Consider the following 19,799-nt stretch of genomic DNA (forward strand, 5'->3'; position numbering starts at 1 on the left):
GTGTATAAATTTAAATTCAATCAGATATTAACTTTAGCCGCTAGAGCGTCCAACTGGAAACGCCGGAACGACGGATGGGGGCGACGACAATATACGACCACATTTAAATGTGGACATATAACAAACGGGATTTTTCGTACAATCAGGGGCAATAATCTAGAAAGTTATGACCTCTATAGGGTGCACAAGCTAAAAATGCGATTTTTCGTACAATCAGGGGCCATAATTTAGGAACTTACGGTCCGATATGGTCGAATATCGAAAGGAACCGAGATCTTTGGGTTATTAACTTACATTTCAAGTTTCCTCAAAATCGGATAAAAATTGTGACATCTAGAATGTCCACAAGCTAAAAACGCGATTTTTCGTACAATCAGGGGCCATAATCCATGATGTTACGGTCCGATACATGCCAATATCGAAAGGGAAGAGAAAGCTATATTTCAAGTTTCGTTGACAATATACGTCCACATGAAAATGTGGGCGTATAAAAATATTGTCTACTTGTTAGTTATCACTAATGTTCATCTTTAAAGTAGTAGTCCCAGATTTTACAGGACACCATAAATACATGTAATGGTGAGATTAACCACGTAAATGCAGTGCCTGAAAATGTCAGGATTACATAACATGTTTAATGAATTCATTTCTTAAATGAGGGTTAATCACCACAAACCATCACCAAACATCAACAATGATATGATACATTTAATAAGCACTTTCACAGTCTGGATTTAGCAGACTTACATCCAACCCAGGTGGAAATTGAAAGTTTGTATTACTTTGAAAAATCATCAGACCTTCAGAGGACTAGGATAAAGGGTTCACCAGTCTTTCACTTCGAATTAATCAGTTTTATTCACCAAACTGTATCTGGGACTGCTCACAACAAGGATTAACATTCAGTGATATTTCATAGAATAATCATTCTTCCATATAATATACATTGATGTGTGGTGTTTTGTTACAAAATTGTTTTGCCATCAGTTTGTGATCTACAAGAAAACTGGCTGCATGTCTACAACCACTTATCTTTGATGTGATAAACCTCATTGATGGGGGTCAAAAGTATAATTGTCAGTTGAGTAAATTCGTTTTGTGTGATGACAATCTGCCTTTGTTAGATAAAACCACTGTTATGATATAAAGCAATTTTGTGTGCTAAAATTAAAATAAATTCAGTAAATAAGCCAAAAAATTTTTTTAAATGTATAACACAGTACTTCCACTATCACTAATTGAAATAACACCCATCAACCCAACCCAATTCAACCTAAATCAAAGAGGTTCAGCTCCTTTAAGATACTGTAAATACAGTAAAAAAAACAACATAAAGATTATTGTTCAATCAACATAATGTTTAATATCATGTTATTGTAATCATTATAATAGAATTAAAAATATATGTACACTGATTATATTTTTGTTATATTTCATTATACAGAATGAATCTAACTTTGGTGTTTTAGGTCCTGAAGACAGTAATAAAGTTTTTGCAGATTTAACCACAATCCGAGTTTAGAATTCTGTCTCTAATGCAAATGAAGGCAGAAGATTTGCTCTCTAGCGAAGAACACCAAGACTTGATTTCATACTGTGCTTATGATTAAATCCGAACAAGGAATAGACTATAATATTACTATCAATACAGCACACCTTTTAAGGTGCAAGAGAATTTTACAAAGTAAATTATTTAATTAAAATTATAGTGAACTTATAAATCAAGAAAATATAATGCTGAATAAAATAAGATAAAATATATTGGATATAATTTAGTAGTTAAAATTAAATACTAGTACTAGGCCTACCATAAAAGTGCCAAGATTATATAAATTACTATTACTACAATACTCAGCAAAATTAATTTTTTTCATCACCACTACAATAGCCCAATTATTACAAGTTACACTTAGCACTAATTTCTCCATCAAAACTTTCTCACAGTAATATGTCCAACAAATGTTATATATTGGAATTGTCAATCAGTGTTGCCATACAAATTTTGATTTATTTGTTCCTTACTTCAAAAACCTGAGAGAAAATATTGCTGAAGTTGTATCCCCAAAATTAACATAACTTTATATAGTTAAGCATAGATTGCCAAGAAATGAACATATGCACACAGCAGCTAAGTCATCCAAGCAGTCCACAAATGTTGTCATAGCTATTCTTTTGTAGGTATTCGAATTGTTCAAGTCATCAGAAATTGTCAAAAAATCAATAGACTTTCTCCACTCATGAACATAGAAACTGCATAAACTTCCAAGTTTCTCAAGTGCGGTAACAGATCGGAAATCAAATCAATAGGGGCTTCATCTCATGAATTTAACACCAAATAAATTTCAAGTTGATCCGATGATTAGGTTACCCTTTAGAGCGTCCACAAGATTTTTCAAGGGCTATAACTATCAAAAATCGTTCACAAAACATTTTGTATATATTCAAAGTCAATCTGGTAATAATTTCAGTCTCTAAAATGTCCACAAAAAAAGATTTTTTAAATTGATCAAGGGTGATATATCTGACAGGAATTATTAAGAATTGTTAAAAATCAATATGCATTTTCATTAGAGTGACCATCCGTCCCGCATTTTGCGGGACAGTCCTGCAAAATACTTCCAAGTCCTGTGTCCCGAAAACCAGCCAAAATGTCCAGCAATTGCTAACATGCAGGATTTCTATACAGTAATAATATGCCTGAATCTAATCTCACGACGATAGTCTATTTGGGTATTACATTACTTTTTTCCAAAGATTTGTACAACTATTTTTAGACCTAAACTTAATCTACAATTTATAATTCTGTTTCTCAAACATTCTGCACATGCAACATGATCCGTAAGTTTACGTGCGGTTTTGAGCAACATTATTATTCTGAAATGTCCCGCAATATGATCAAGCAAAGGTGGTCACCCTAATCTTCATGTCATGAACACTGTGTATTAGGTCAATTAAATGACAACATTAGCAACTTATGGACATTAACTTCCACATCTTGTGGACAACAGACAGGGATGACGACAATATACAACCACATTTCAATGTGATCGTATTGATCGTATCATAAATTGTTATGTAAAAAGTTTTAAATACACAGCCAAAAATAAATGTTACGTTGTATTTTGGCAGTTTCACAACTGAAAATATGAAATGGATTATGATGCCTGCTTGATTAGATTGTCCAGAACAATTAAAAGACCTTGGTGGCACAGTTTTCAACTTATTTATCTATTCTTGTTAATTCTGAATCTATAAAATCTCGATTCCGACAGTTTGAAAACCATAATTCTTCCAGTCTATTGAAAATTGATTTCACAAATGGCAAAGTTAGGTTATCTTGAATATGGATTTAAACTGTAACCGGTACCTTATTAGAAATGGGCCATGAAAAATTGCATAATTTTGATCTAAAATATCCAGAAAGTTAGAAAGGGGTAACTTAAGACCATCAAATAAACTCAACCCAATAAACTACACACCAAGCCAATGTGAACTAACAGAGAGATCAACATCAGCATTAAAAACAATAATAAACTCAATGCCAATTATATAAATGACATAAATAAAATTTCAAAAACATATTTACAATATGCATAAATAGACTAGATGAGAGATATTGTTAACTCTGAATATGGTGAACATTTCAATATTCACCATTAAGATATCTTTAACAAGAGTAATGAAAGAGGTTTATCTCTATATATTAAAACTACATACATATTTACATAATAAACATGAACATATATACATGACAATTATTAGTAATATTAACCTAGGAAAACTAAGTATAATTTTGCTTACAAGTGAGTCTAAATGAAGAGATTTATTATAATTGCATGAATTAATACAGTACTGTCTGGATATTGAAATATATATTTTGGTAAGATGATTTTATTTGACATTAATTACAGGTTTGAAATACCTCAGTTTGAAGCATAAATACTGAAAATATGTTGTATGAACATCTACTAAATATATGTGATGTAAATGTATTATAAATATTTTGTAGTTGTATGAATCTGTAATGTATCAGTTTGTTCTCTTTATGAGCATATTGACTTATCCGTGGCTGTCACAATTTAACTTAATTTGGTTTGACTTGATTTGGTTTGGTTCACTAAATACAAGATTTTAGTCAAACTGCATTATCATCTATTAATTGGTTCCCTGTTTTGATACGATGCCTTATTTTTGTTTTATAACAGCCATGAGTTCATTATTCCTCACTGCTTTATTTTCTAAAGTCATTTTCTTTATTGTTAGTATAAACCTTTGATTTGGTCTTGTAATTGATATTTATATATTATTTTCTATTTTTTGCCATGATTAGGCCTACTGAGTACTGTATATTATGCAGCCCTACTTTTTTACTTGCCCCGCTTGCTTATTTTGTAACTAAAAAGGTTAAGTACCACACCAACCCGGATACACTATGCTCTTTTTATCAGGTACACATGTAAGTACCGATATATGCAATGTCATGAAACACAATAGAAAATCATCTCAGTTACAGCTATAGTCAACAAACTAGAATATATTTAATTTACATATAGTAGTAAATCATGCGGTTTCTATTACTGGTATTACATCCCGGTTATAGTTTACAGTAATTTGATCATACAACAACACATCATTTACATACAACCAAGCTTTATCTAACTGTACAGTACAATTATCGCATGAGTGACTTTGATATACATTATTATAGGCATATATTTATTTTTTAAAAATACATCTATTGTATTACCTTTTATTTAAAAATGTAAAACAATATTTAGAATAGATAAAAAAAAATTTTATTTTATTACCACATACATGTATAAATCACATTTTACGTCCTTTACCACAAGTGCTTGCCACTATAAATACTAGAAATACATGTCTTTGCGACATTTTTAATAAGAACATCTTATTAGAATAAAGCAGAAAAAAACAAACAGGATCAAATAACCTTTAACATTATTGTTGATTGCCAATGAATGATGGTTCTATTTTCCCACAAACGTTGATCTGCAAAAAAAATCCTAATCTACACCTCTATTCATACGCATTTCCAGAATATTACTTGTCTAATCTATACTTCCTAAAAGTTAGACTGAAATTTTGGAACATATAGAATTACGAAATACCAAAAAATATTAATAATTTATATGCCAAATGGGGCTGGTCATCCTTTCACAAAACAATCCCATGTCATATTTTCATCAATACGTGCAAGCTGATGTTCAGTTGGCCAATCATCATTTGAGCAAGTTTCCAGTTGACCAATTAAATACCAGCTGACCTCACTCTACATGTAGTAAACATATACCTTGCTATGGTCTTTGGAATGATGTAATTAGAAAAAAACAACAAATTAAATGAAATGCAACCTTTTTCAAAAAATTGGTCAGGAAAAATAGAAGAATCATTAATAGCCACACAAAACCAATTTTTTTTTTAGGTAGGCCCTAATTTATTTTGTTTATGTTTTATGGACATGTCAACTGGTGTACTCCAAACTCTCCCCTATTAAAGATTCTTACCTTACCTGTCAGAAAGGGCAGGTATTGTATGTATACTCTCAATAGTAACATGCATCGATCTCTTTAACATGTTTAAGTTTACATGAAGAAAGGACCTTTAAAAGCCAACGAAAGTAGCATCTCAACCAGGAACTTGAACTGTTGCTGAAGCTATTACATTTATAAGTAACATTTCTGTTTCAAAGTCATACATGCATCTTTACATAACAGAAGTCTAACCATTGTGAGGGACTCAACTAAGAATCTTCTTTATACAATATATAGACCTACATGTATATATTTATAAAGATCAAAAAGATTTAAAGTCTATTCATATAGTTTGTAGTATTCTTTCCTAAGCAGTTGGACTATACATGTACATTTTGTTTTTCTAAAAGTCCAGGGGTATGCGATTATTTATCCAGGAAAAAGAGGTACATTTAAATGATGACTAGATTATGAAGCCAGTTACATTTCTAGACTGTTTAACCAATGTGGAACATCCAATGGCCTTTATTTTCTTCCTATCAACATCCTTTTTTTTTTTTACCTTTTCTCTCTGAACCATACAAGAAGAAAATGCAAAAAAAAACCCCTTACAATAGTTACATGTACATTTACGAACTCGATGAAAGGGTACAAGTAAAAAAACATTTAGGAAAAAAGGGTACATTTTGGAAGAATCTCAACCACTGTAATGAACTTGTATTTAGTATTAATAAAAATTCTATAATGGCAAATAAGTAGAGTTGATTCTTTTAAGAAATGATATTTTATACAAAAAAGTCCCAAAAAACAATGTACCAAAACAGGAGTGTACCTGGTACAGTATACACCAACAATTTATAAATTAATTGACTTAAGAATGTGGAACAATACAATTATAAAATTTATATTTTTGGGCATGAACACAAGGTTAGCATGGAAACAGTTAATAAGTATTTTCATGTCCAGCTAAAACATAAAGACTGGAAGTGGCTGTAGGTTCGTTGATTGGACGAGATTCCAAAACAATCACACGATCAGACCCTAATAAACGAAATACCCTAGATTTATCACATATTTCTTGAGTCACTTCATTTGCTTTGAAACTACGTCCTTGCATGCCATGTTTATGAAAGGCTAAGACACTATCTGGTAGACAAACTAAGGATTCCACAGGAAAATCTACGTGCAATTCAGCTTGTTGACGTCGGCTTGATTTCATCTTTCCACACATATTTACAACTTTGACAAATTTATCGTAACAAATAACAACCGTATCTTTTTCTACCTGCGTAACATTAACAACCGGTAGCAGATCACCAGAAAATGAATCAATATCAGTGAACCAATTTGAGGTAGAATTCAAATTGATAATGTCAAACTTCACATGATTTCTATCATTTCCTTTACGAACACCAACACAAACCATAGGATATTCAAGCTCTGGACTAATGAACATTTCGAAAACATTCAATTGAGGGGGTATACACTCAATTTCAAAAGTTTTTAATAACATAAATTTGTTAAGTGGCTCATACCATTGCATTAAAATGATGCCATTTATCATCGAACCACACAAATATCGATAGCCATTATACGGATTCCTTCCCACACAGCACTGCATACATCCTCTTGTGTCAGGAACTTTTGTGGTGAGTTGAAGTTTCCTAGGAACAAGTTTTTCTGGAATTTTGTTCATCGCATTTGGAAGTGAAAAACCGTATCGTGTTGATTGCCTAGTGTGCAGCATCATCAGATCGTGCCGATATAAATGAGTTGTTTTACCCGAGACTGACATCAAAATGTCTTTTATCACATACAACCATGTGCACTTTCTGGCATGTAACAATTCTAAAGAAGACTCATGAATTTCATTTAAGTTCAAAGTATACAGTCCTTCATTGGCACCTATCAAAATGCGCTGATCTCTCGTCTCTGGGTGAACCCAACTAGCCGTACAGTTTATTTGTAGCGGACACCCATTAAATACCTTGGAGAAACATGCACCCATATGAACTTTTGGTGTTGGTGGAAGCCCGTTACTAACAGGTCTAGGTACTGTCGCATCCTTTTCCTTTTTTACTCTTCGCCTAGGCGGTAATTCTGGAGGTTCCTCTACTGGCGACACCGCATTATCTAATGGTTTGACGCTACCATTTTGTTGGAGTTTTGGTGGAAGTTCAGGAGGGGTTTCTTCAATAGGATACTGAGTTGGTATGGTTAAGTTAGGTGCAAGGGTTAACATTCTATCAATCAATCGCTCCAGATCAGCCTCGTCATCAGCATTAAAATCAGTCTCCACATAAACATTACTAGTTTCTGCTTCATGCTTTTCACTGCCGTCCATCGGCTGGTAAAAGTTTTCTGATTTTGGAGCAGGAGGTGTTGGTAAAACTTGAAGCGTTGATTTGAAAGAGAGATCATCTTGTGAAGCTTTAGCGGTGTTGTAGCGGTCATTTTGATCAAAATCTGTGAAATTCCATGGTTGAGCAAATTCATAGCCAGCAGCACCCTTAGCAGATTTTACTGGAATTTTATCATCTAATAAATCAACACTGTCATCTGTTGTCTCGGATTCTGCCTGTTTACCAGAATTACCAGACGGTATTCTTCTTGGCACATCTTGAAGTCCTTCATCATCAGTTTCGGTCAAGTCATATTGATGAGTTGGGTTTCTGGATTTATCCAATAACTCTTTGGTCAACCTGCGGGTTAAATCACCTTGTAAAAGTGGATGCTCTAACAGTTTTTCTGCGGAAGGTCTCTTTTTGGGATTCTTTGTTAATGCCAGCTTCACAAAATGCTGTAACACTGGGGACCATTTGTTTTTATCTTTGAGCTGTGGTGGTTTGAATCCACTCTTAGACATAAGAAATAACGCTCTCATGGGATGAAGATCAAACATTGGTGGCTGTAATTCAGCAAATTCAATAGCTGTAATCCCCACAGCCCATATATCACACTGTTGATTATATCCTCCTTTCCTTTCCACGGCAGCAACTTCTGGTGCCATCCAATAGGGTGTTCCTATGAAAGACTTTCGTTTACACATTGTGGCTGTGATTTGTGCTGACACTCCAAAATCAGCTAACTTGACATCACCTTCATTTGTCAACAAAATATTGGCGCCCTTTATATCTCTATGCATTTTACCCTTTCTATGTAAATATAAAAGTCCCTTTAATGTTTCTCGACACAAGAATGCTATCTGAGGCTCCCCCAATGGCCCAGTAATATGATAAATATCTTGCATAGATCCTCCACCACAATATTCCATTGCAATCCATAATTTATCTCTTCTCAAATAACTGCCATAATAAGCAACAATATTAGCATTCTTACAGTCTTTCATCATTATTATCTCTTGCTGAATCACTGCGAAATCATCACCTGGCTCAAGTTTAATAACTTTTATGGCAGCTAATTCGCCAGTGCTTATATCTTTTGCTTTATATACGTCGCCATATGTGCCACTCCCCACTCTCTGAATCAGTTCGAAATCGTCTTGAGGATTTCTACGGAGTATTTCTGCCGACATCATCTCTATAAGTTTTGAGTGAGTCGTCTTGATATTGTAAATGTGGTTCTATTTGATTTGTTTCATTCCATTTTGGATATTCTTCATCACTAATGCCTACTTCCGCTGGAAAGCACTCGACATAGTCATAAAATCTTGAAGTACGGATAAAATGTCAGATATGCCCTGGCGAACACGATTCATTACACTTGCCGAATGACAAAACATTCGGGACACATAGTTCAATTTCGGGTACATCTTCCACCATGCCCAGACCGGAATAATGAATACGGGCATGTCCCTAATACTAATAAACCAATCCAGACGAGTGGAAAAGAGATTACTGTGTTGAAGGTCATTAACGAAAAAAAAAAAAAAAACATCCCAAAAAATTATAACATTTTGTGAGATACTATAAAATGCTACAAAATACTATACAAAGAAATTCAACCTGTGCATTTTCTCTTCGTAGGAATACAGATCCAAGTGTAATTTCCTTTAGATTTCTACAGGATAATGGAGATAAAAAAAAGTAAATTCGTTAGTAGAGCCTACTGATAATAAACCCATGGTGTCCGAAGTGCATTACGTTTTCTTGTGAATAAAAGTTTTGCAAAAATATCGCAAAAATAAAGCTCACCGTTCTTGTTAAACTGAAATCGTAGAATTTTGAACCCGACATTAAATCATACAGGTGATCATTATTCTAACCCAATGTTTAATATGTATGATATGTGTGTGAACTAGTTTTGTTTAACGCCCGCTTCCACCAAAGTGACATCGTCGACAACTGTAAAAGATGCCATTTCTAGTGTAAAAGCGTGACTAATCATACTACACATCACTATTGTGAAAACACAAACAATCACGAATAGCGGACTGTTTATGAGTAACATCCTAAGTAGGCTATAAAATTAATAAGTATATCTTATTACTATTACCTTTCTCTACAAGTCTTACATTTTTGATTGTGCTATTTTATTGACAGAACTTCATTTAACTATTGTTTTTCCTGTTTGAGCTTTATCAAGAAGGGGACTTGTCATCATGCTTCAAACTGGTGCACAACCAAATAAAGTCAAGTAGTCGTTTCGAACGGCCCAAGCATGCACGTGGAGGGGAGGCCTCGTGGGTTATCGCTGGACACGCTAAAACCCACTTCTAAAGACCTCTATGTACATGTTAGCGCATTGTTTAGCTAAAAATGTATCCAATGACCAAGTTTGAGCATGGACCTTATAATACAAGGTCCATGGTTTGAGTGAACGTTAAATGGCACCTCTCATTAAACTGTCCATAGTCTTGCGAATGTGAGATACATGTATTCACGTTGTAATAATCGGCGAGTTCCGATTGAAATGGTCTCACTCGGCAAACCTCAGCAGATTCCGCTACAGTCATAGATAATCCTATATAAAGACCTATGAGTACAGTGACGGAAAAACCGAGGTTTGCCGAGTGAAATGGTCTGTGAAGAACTAGATGTATTTGTTAAGGCGAGCTCAATTTTCGTCAAGGTCGCTGAGATGTAAATAAGGTTAGGGTAAGTTATTTTTGGCGAGATTGTAGGTTAGGGCTAGGGAAAGCGTTGGGGCTAGGTCCAGGGCTCGGGTTAGGGTTTGGATTAGCGCTAGCCCTCTTTACATCTCGTGACCTTTGACCAAACTTGAAGTTGGCCTTATCAAACAGATCTAACAGTCTAGACGACCATGCTCGGGATTTCTGACTTCACTACCGATCTAAGCAAGTTCGACTTGACGTGCAAAGAACTCTGGGTGAAGTTTATTTATTTCAACACGTGAAACGTAAACATTCGATTAGATCATCTTAATATCAATTAATCATATCGACCAAGCTAAAGACACATTTTCCTAATTATATTTTCACTATTTCAAGTTGAAATAATGTGTTATCGTTGGAGTCACCTTGCAGAAGTAAAACTATATCAGAATAATTTCAATCACGAAATTGAAGAAGACATTGCTGTTGAATGCCACTGTACAAGAGCATTTATCAGTGATTATGATTTGTACAAAATGGCATTTCAAAATGTCGAAGAAGACAAATTAAATACGGGTGAATCTAACGACAGCGAGAATGATTCTATAAAAGAAGGGCAGAATGAAGTGGAAATTCCAAACAAAGAATCTCAAACCTTAGATTCCCATTCTGAAACTAATGATGATGATGGCGAAGATGGCGATAAAGCTGAACTCGAAGAAGAAAATGAAGCAATGAACAAGATGATGAAAACAATGGGTCTACCCTCAACTTTTGGGAAAAAATCAGAAAGCTTATCTTGGGTTAGTAGTGGAAATACAAAGAAGAAGAAAAAGAAGAAGAGGAAAAACCGAATATCAAAGGTTGAGTCCGAAGACAAAACAGAGGTGTGTAAAAATTGTGATGTTTCTGTTGAAGTTGAAGACAATACTAGTGTTGTCAATGGTCATGTTTTGGAAGATGTTGATGCATTATTTCAAGCATATTGGACACAATATGGAGAAACTCTTCTCTGGCAAAATTGGTTAGCAAAATACCCCGATTATATGGATAAGGAGAACTTTTCAGGAATTCCTGTACCTGTTTTTGAAGTAGAAGTGGCTTCAGAAGATACTACTGTCCAGCAAAATATTGACAATGTAGAAAATTCCCCAAAAGGTCCATTAGTGTCTGGGTTGGCAACAAAAGACAGTGCTTCTGTGGAAAGTGACATTAATAACCACAAAAAAGATTCCCCAACATCTTCTGATAATTTAGGTGAAATGAAAAATTCAGAAAATAATGTCTTGATCAAAAGCATTGAAAATTCTAAAAATTCAGTTACAATCAAGAAAACCTTTTATACCAATAATCCTTCTGGTGTTGAAGACAATTCAAAAGGGAGTCACATTAGTGAAAAATGGGATTTAAGCCCAGAGGCCATTAAAAATACTATGTTACGCAGAAGGGAAATATCTCAAATTATGAATATTGTTGAACCAGAAAGTGAAGAAGTCATGTCAAATACAGCGAACGAAAATAATGAAATAGTTCACATGATGCATTCTTATGCAACAATATCACCACTGACTGATTGCGACACGGGGGAGATTTATCAAGAAAAAGATCCAGAAAGTGAAAGTAATGTGAACTGTAAACAGTCTGAAGAATCATATCAGGAGCAATGGACAAATATATGGAATGAACATTGTACAGAAATATATTGGTACCACTACAACCAGTTTTTGGTATCATTTAGCAAACAGGATAAATCTTTAAAGGAAATAAATAATGAGGTAGCCGATTATGGTTTAAATTTAAATACACTGAATCATTTAAATGATGACTCACATATAGAGGAAACACAAAGTCATAAATTAAATGAGGAATTGTCACACCAAGATTTAATTGATGAAACAGCAAATCATGATTTAGATAGCGAAAAACCAAACCAATATTTAGTTGGGAAAAAACTCAACAAAAATTTTGACACAGACGCACCTCAGAAAGATTTTGACGACACGTGCAATCATGATTTTGATGATAAAGAAACACCTAATCAAGATTTTGATAACACAAAAACACTCAGTCAATATTTTGACAACAACGAAACACTTAATCAAAATTTTGATGACACTGAAAGACTCAATACAGATTTTGACGACACGACACCCAATCAAGATTTCAATGATGAAGTAACTAAGAAACTGAGTAATATACACAATACCTTGCAATCTTGGGGTTACTCAATTTCTAAGTATGAAACTGAGGGTGAGATGAAGTCTTATATTACAAAGGGACATGTAACTTATAAAGAAAAACAAGTAAAACAACAAACAAAAAAACTGAATTTGGGCAAAAAGCCTTCACGTCTGAAGAATGATCAAGAGAGTGGATGTTCTGTTGCTGAGGGTAAGATGTTAGAGAAAGCTAAAGAAATTGGAAAAAACCAAGACTTGAATGAAGCCGATGACCTTGTATCTCCAATGTTGAGTGCAGAAAATGATACCGATCTTATTCCAGTTAAAATGATCAAAACAGAAGAAACAATAAAGGATGGTGATGAAAATGAATGTTGCTGCAATCCCAATCCTAAATGTGAGGAGACTACTGAAGAACTGAAACCCAATCCAAGGGAAGACGATAGTGTAGTGAATCAAATAGAAAAAACAACAAAAAAGAAGTCAAAACACAAGAAGAGAAAATTAATTCCAGCCCCTGCAGAGATTTCTGAAGATGAAGAACTATGTAAATATTGGGCCCAACGATACAGATTGTTCTCCCGTTTTGATGACGGTATAACACTTGATCGCGAAAGTTGGTTTTCAGTAACCCCAGAAAAAATCGCTGAACATATAGCGGAGAGATGTCAGTGTGATTTAATTATTGATGCTTTTTGTGGAGCTGGGGGTAATACTATACAGTTTGCTTTTTATTGTGAACGTGTCATAGCTATTGACCTTGATCCTGTAAAAATAGAACTAGCCAGGCAAAATGCCTGTGTATACGGTGTGGAAGATCGCATTCAGTTTATTGTAGGGGACTATCTAACATTGGCACCATCGCTGAAGGCAGACGTGGTGTTTTTAAGTCCTCCATGGGGTGGACCAGATTATCTTTGTGCAGACAGCTATGACCTAAATAATATGGGTGGCCTGGACTGTAATGCAATATTTGAGAAAAGTAAAATAATAACAGAAAACATTGCATTATTTGTGCCCAGAAATACCATTTTAGATCAGTTGACTTTATTAGCCGGACCTGGAGGAAAGGTTGAAATTGAACAAAATATTTTGAATACTAAATTAAAAACAATAACTGCATATTATGGTCAACTTTGTTTAAGGCAAGATGGGAAATGAAAGATTTTTATAGAGAATAATCAGTTTTTAGTAGTAGTAAATTAAAATAAATGTTAATGTATCTGTACATCTATCATTGTTTGGTGTACCAACCTTTCAAAAACATACTTACTGTCACTGCCACACAGGAATTTCCACTGTGGTGGGACTACTTTAGCTAATCCTTTCTCCCAGAGTTGTTTTCCCTTGCAGTTCACACTGGATAGTTACATTTCATTGGATAAATACTTCCTTTTAACCATTGTCCTTTCTATTTCACAACATGTATGTTTGTGGAGAAAGTCTTATTGGGACCAACACCAGTAATTGCTTCCCACAACTTCATATACATGTATATAGATAAATATAATCTGCTATTTATAGCATTTCTATCTTCCCCTGGAAATATTTGTTGACTTTTTGGTCTAGAATCGAAGTTGAGTACTTGTATTTGAATTTACATTATTGACAGATTTTAGTCAATATTCATGGTTTTGAGACGGAAGGACAAGGATACTTTTATCAGAGGATTGTGACATAAAGATAAATATCATTTTCATCATTGGAATGTTCCAATGTTACATGGATTTAGCATTGGAATCAATGAGGAGAGAATTACTAGTCTTGAGCCTGATTAGCCGTAAGTGTAGTTGCCTCCCTTTAAGATTAATAGACATTTCTCTTTCCAAGATAGAGAGAAAAATAGAGTTTATTTCGGGACTACTCTTTCCAATGAAATGAAATGAAACGAAACGGAGTTTAACGTCCTACTGTTCTGCTTCGAGCTGGGCTAATGAAGACGGGCATACGCCATACAGTGTGCTATGAGGGAAACGGGACCTCGATTTTTCGTGCCATCCGAACGACTAGACAGCTGTCCTTGTCAGGCCCTCCGTCCTGCATCACTGACCAGGGGGAATCGCGCCGGAAAATCTAGACGATGAGACGAAAAACCGAGGTCCCGTGTATACATTGGAATGCACGTAAAAAATCCCTTGGCAGTTGGAATTCGATATAAGAGTAGGCGATAGTGCCGCTGCCAGGGCAAAATTTCCCTCATAGCACACTGTATGGCGTATGCCCGTCTTCATTAGCCCAGTATAGGAGCAGAACAGTAGGACGTTAAACCCCATTTCATTTCATTCCACGACAGAAAGGATACACTGGTTACATAACCTTTGTGGAACAGGTATATTTTTGTAACCCCCCCCCCCCCCTCTCTCTCTCTCTCCCTAGCTCAGGCAGGAATATGACATGGTACTTCTGTGGTATTTGTTAAGAAGCGATAGTCTAGAGGGATTTAACGAGCGTATTAAAAGTTCTTAATTTGTGATGGTTATCATTAGGCGGAGAACATGCATTTGTTAACAGTGAATTAAATTTAGTTTCAAGTGACATTTGCAGTTTAGGTTTTGTTAACTGATTTTTATCTATGTCAAAATTGTTCAGTATCTCAGTACCTAGCCAAGATCATTCTCGGTATCCCCAGTGTACTCATTCCGCTCTACTCCACTATACCCTGGGTTAATCCATAGGATTTCCACGATTTCAAATTATCTGCCCTGGCCTTGATTGTAGCCATGGTCTACGAACCAATCAAAAAAAGAGTTTACAAACCTGTAGTTTCGCTTTCGTTTTTATAAGGGTAGATAATCATATTCATGTCCATTTACCGAATGTGTTATGTAAATAATGTATATATTTCTAATTCATTTATAGTTAATTGTATTATCAAAATCTGTAGTATGTTTCGCCAATTGCAAATATAAGGGTAGATAATCATATTCATGTCCATTTACTGAATGATTTATGTAAATAATGTATATATTTCTAGTTCATTTATATTTAATTGTATTATCAAAATCTGTAGTATGTTTGGCTAATTGCAAATATGTATAACATCTATATGGTTGACTTTTGTTATTATTATTACTTTTTGTTTTTTGTCTGAAATGTTTCATTCTGTTATGTTTATTATTATTGAAGTTATACTTGGCAATTTGATTCACCCCAACTCCGCGAACGAACGAACGATTCTCAATAAAACTCTTGAACCTACATAAAAGTCCCGTCTTCATTAATATAATGTTATATAATTTGTTGTTAGTAAATACGCATTTAGAATAATTTGGACTTCTCTCATTTAGGCTAACTCCTAACCTTGTTCGATTGGAGTTACTTCCCTTTGCCAACTTCCTTTTCAATTAACGATTTATGCGATTGGTCGATAAAAATAGCACAATTATCAAGGGCGGATAACTTGAAAACGTGTCTTCCCCCATAGATAACCCAGGGGTTAGTGGAGTAGAACGGAATGAAACCACTGGGAATACCGAAGATGGGCCAAGATATTTTATGGTTAGATTTAGCGCATCCGCCTTACGTGTTGCAACGAGGAGAGGATGGGTGGTGTATGTGAAGTCGTTTATAGTAGAGCAGCATGCTTTTATAGATGTCGAGCTGGAGTGGAAACAAGCCTACTTCAGCTAGACACCCTATATTAGTGGTTCTTGGTGGTTGTGATAATATAGATTTACATGCATTTGTGGTGAGTTTATTGTGCTCAACTTTGCTCCATTTAGACACATTTAATGTTATGTTATGCATTAGTTTACTCCCCAATATTTCGCTCCTATAGATACTAATTGGCTGAACCATGGAGATTTATTAACACATCAATAGGGACATGGTGAGAAGAGAATAGACCAACTTTACTCCTTAACGTAAACCAAACCCGTTTAGCTTTCTTTACAATGTCCGAAACTAATAGTTCGAAGGATGAGTTATTGCATATCTTGATTCCTAGGTAGATATAAGACTGTACAAATTCAAGATTGAAATCACGGAAAAATTATTTGTTAGGAATAGGAATGGTTTTCTTTAGCTTAAGGCAGTGATTCTCAACCAGTGTGCCGCGGCACACAGGTGTGCCGCGAGATCTTCCTAAGTGTGCCGCGAAATTTTGAACGGCACACCAAGAAAATGCGAAAAGCCACTTGATCCCAGTTGAGTATTCACTGGTGTCTACTGGTACGTTCATAGCTGTGTTTTCTTAATTTAGTTTGAGCCATTCTGTTTCTATGACTAGCCTGTGTCTGTGGTTGTATGCCGTCTATGACTTGCCATGTTTTTATTTTGAAAATTCAGATATTTTCATATATATTTAGCCAGGTGTGCCGCTATTTTTTCGTGTGATCTAATGTGTGCCGTTGCCTAAAAAGGGTTGAGAACCACTGGCTTAGGGTTATTGATAAACAACATAATTTTAGATTTGTCTGTATTAAGGCTCAATTTCCAGTCATCCCAACACTTTTCAAGATGTTGAAGACTATTTTGAATTCCAATTCGGGAAGTGGATAAAAATTCCAGATCACCAGCAAAAAGTAAATGAGGTACAGTAATAATATGGAGTGTAGGGGCATAGACATCAGCTATACTTTCAGTTATGCATGGAGGTCATTGACATAGACGTTGAACAGGGTTGGGCTAAGAACACACCCCTGTTTAACTCCCATGCAAGAATTGATAGGTTCTGAAAGACCTCCACGAGTTTTAACAATATATTTAGATTTGTCATATATTGAGGTAAATAGATTGAATATATTGCCATTAGTTATTATTTAATAACACTCAACGGCTGTACCCCAAACCCCCTATCTGGGTCTAGTGGGCTTACTCAAGTAGGTCCCTACAATGACAGCCTCGATTTAAACCAGTGGCTCTTGTCTCTTTTCTTTACTAATATGTATTATTACTTTAAATGAAACACAAAAAATAACACCAAAATGCTTTATTGGCCACCATACACGTCACTAACCAGTTTGTTATCATTTAGCAATAAGTAATGGCTTTTTTGTACCACAGGTTTCTACTGGGAAGATTGAATTTTAAATTTTAAAATGATTTGTTTTGATGACTGAAAACAGTGTATCAGTCGAGTTAGTTTTCCAAATTATCAGTTAAAAGTTGAATGTGTTTATTATTTGATAGATAGATTTTGAATGACAAACCGAGAACAATTACACGAAACGGCGTGTAGTTATTGATGTAATTCCGTCTTTTTTTCTGACTATGTAGGCTAATTATTAGATGTAATATCACAATAAAACTTTATAAATCTGTTTTATGTCTGAGTTTAACCATTTATTACAGAACACAGACATTTGCAATAAGCACAATTATCGAAACTGACGCGTGTTCATTAAAAAATAGCAGAAAACGTAGCTCAGTGGAGTAGCCTGTAGACAATAGCAATGTCAAAATTTTAAAATCGTGATTGGGCTACAAATATGTCACGTTGTAGTATTTCCGTCGTTAGTACTCACAGAGCATGCAGGGCGTGTTTTCAGCATGGATAAGCCAACCGATTTATATGTGTCACTGGTTTTCCTTTGTCACTGGTTAATCCAATCAGTTTATCTTGCCGCAACCAAGAAGAAGAAAGATACATTTGTCTCCATTTTATCAATTTCTAATTCAGTATTTGGTTCAGAGAACAACTGTTGAATGAAAATATATAACTAGACTCGGTGCATTCTAAACAGAATTATTTTTTACAGCGTGATTATTATTTGTTCTCTCTTTTTTTTAGATGTGCTACGGGTCGTGCTTAAATTTTAATATCGTCTTGAATAATTCTTTCGTGGAACCGCAGCGTCACCCCTCTAACCCATTCTATTATTTACTTAATACAGTAATGCTTTACATACAGCGGTCGACTGGACTGTGTCCGAGCTTGACATATATCGTCTGCTACAACGCAGTATTTCGTCAATAAAACGAAACAAAAATAATTTAGACACGATTTGAAATTGGTAATTTATTACGAATGCTTCACGCAACTTACGACAAGAGTAGCATTCAAGAATACTTTTTGAATAAAGGGAAAAAGAGAAAAAAAAACATTTTCCCTAGCATTTGCCATGCTAAGACCCGTGTTGAAAAAGGTCAGACTAAAAATAGAAACCGGAAATACGTCACGCGTAAAAGCTCCTCCATGGACGTCTGCCGCGCCTGTTGTGGTGGGTGTAGTCAGGGAGAGAAACACGCCCCCAAAATAAGTTACACTAGATTGTTTATTGACCGTGTAAACGTGTAAAACAATTTGCAAGATGTTAAGCTTATCAAAATGTATCAAGAGTACAAAATGTTCCGCTTATCCCAAGGCAGTGGCTATGTGTTTTAGGTTTTTGATAAGAGATGTAACTCAAATTTGGTGGTTACTGCATGTGCATGTAGCCGAAACTCTTTAGATATACATACTATACTGTTTGTATGACTGTATTACTTAGGTGTATATGTATATATTATGTATGAACAAATGTATATGCGTATGTCTAATGTACTTTAGATATACTTTTTAGATATACATACTATACTGTTTGTATGACTGTATTACTTGGGTGTATATGTATATATTATGTATGAACAAATGTAAATGGTCTAATGTATATGCTGCTCTTAATGGACGTCTTAGTCCGATTCGGTTTGTTACATAATTCCCACCCGTCGGCTTTTCGGGTAGAAGTCGTGGAATAAGCTTTATTTTGAAGGTTTTGATGTTTAATAACAAAAAAACAATGTTGACATTTTCTGGGTAGGTCTTCATAGTATGGGAGGCCATTATCTGAGGATAGCCATTTTAATGTTATCAACATATCAACTGTGATTTGGCAATGTATTAATATTGGCAGGGGTCGTGACTATATTTCAGATTTTTTTCCCCATCACTTCATGAAGATATTTCCAAAATGGCGGAAAAATCTTACAATTAAGTAGTAGTGTTTGGTGTCAACATATATGTTTTCAGGGGCACAGATTCCATTTCTGCCAGTTAAACTGTGTAAAATGATCACATGTAGATTCCATTTTGGCCGGAAAATCTGACAATTAAGTAGTAGTGTTTGGTGTCAACATACATGTATATGTTTTCAGGGACACAGATTCCATTTCTGCCAGTTACAACCTGTAAAA

The 19,799-nt window shown here is 34.8% G+C and overlaps 2 protein-coding genes across 2 annotated transcripts; one reads left to right on the top strand and one right to left on the bottom strand.

Annotated features, from left to right (window-relative positions):
* Window positions 1–1,140: 1,140 nt before the first annotated feature.
* On the bottom strand, window positions 1,141–9,067 carry LOC126812486 (mitogen-activated protein kinase kinase kinase kinase 5). Its single transcript, XM_050538905.2, has one exon. The coding sequence runs from the start codon at window positions 9,028–9,030 to the stop codon at window positions 6,436–6,438; it is 2,595 nt and encodes an 864-aa protein (XP_050394862.1). The 5' UTR covers window positions 9,031–9,067; the 3' UTR covers window positions 1,141–6,435.
* Window positions 9,068–10,492: 1,425 nt separating this feature from the next.
* Window positions 10,493–17,921, top strand: LOC126821253 (trimethylguanosine synthase). The gene has a single exon (XM_050549644.1). The coding sequence runs from the start codon at window positions 10,911–10,913 to the stop codon at window positions 13,845–13,847; it is 2,937 nt and encodes a 978-aa protein (XP_050405601.1). The 5' UTR covers window positions 10,493–10,910; the 3' UTR covers window positions 13,848–17,921.
* Window positions 17,922–19,799: the final 1,878 nt, after the last annotated feature.

Source organism: Patella vulgata, chromosome 1 (assembly GCF_932274485.2).
Source record: "Patella vulgata chromosome 1, xgPatVulg1.2, whole genome shotgun sequence".
NCBI classification, from domain to species: domain Eukaryota; kingdom Metazoa; phylum Mollusca; class Gastropoda; family Patellidae; genus Patella; species Patella vulgata.

What these genes read in the sequence shown, in the direction of transcription:
- LOC126821253 (XM_050549644.1), top strand. Translation starts at nt 10,911, where the DNA reads ATGTGTTATCGTTGGAGTCACCTTGCAGAAGTAAAACTATATCAGAAT.
- LOC126812486 (XM_050538905.2), bottom strand. Translation starts at nt 9,030, where the DNA reads ATGATGTCGGCAGAAATACTCCGTAGAAATCCTCAAGACGATTTCGAA.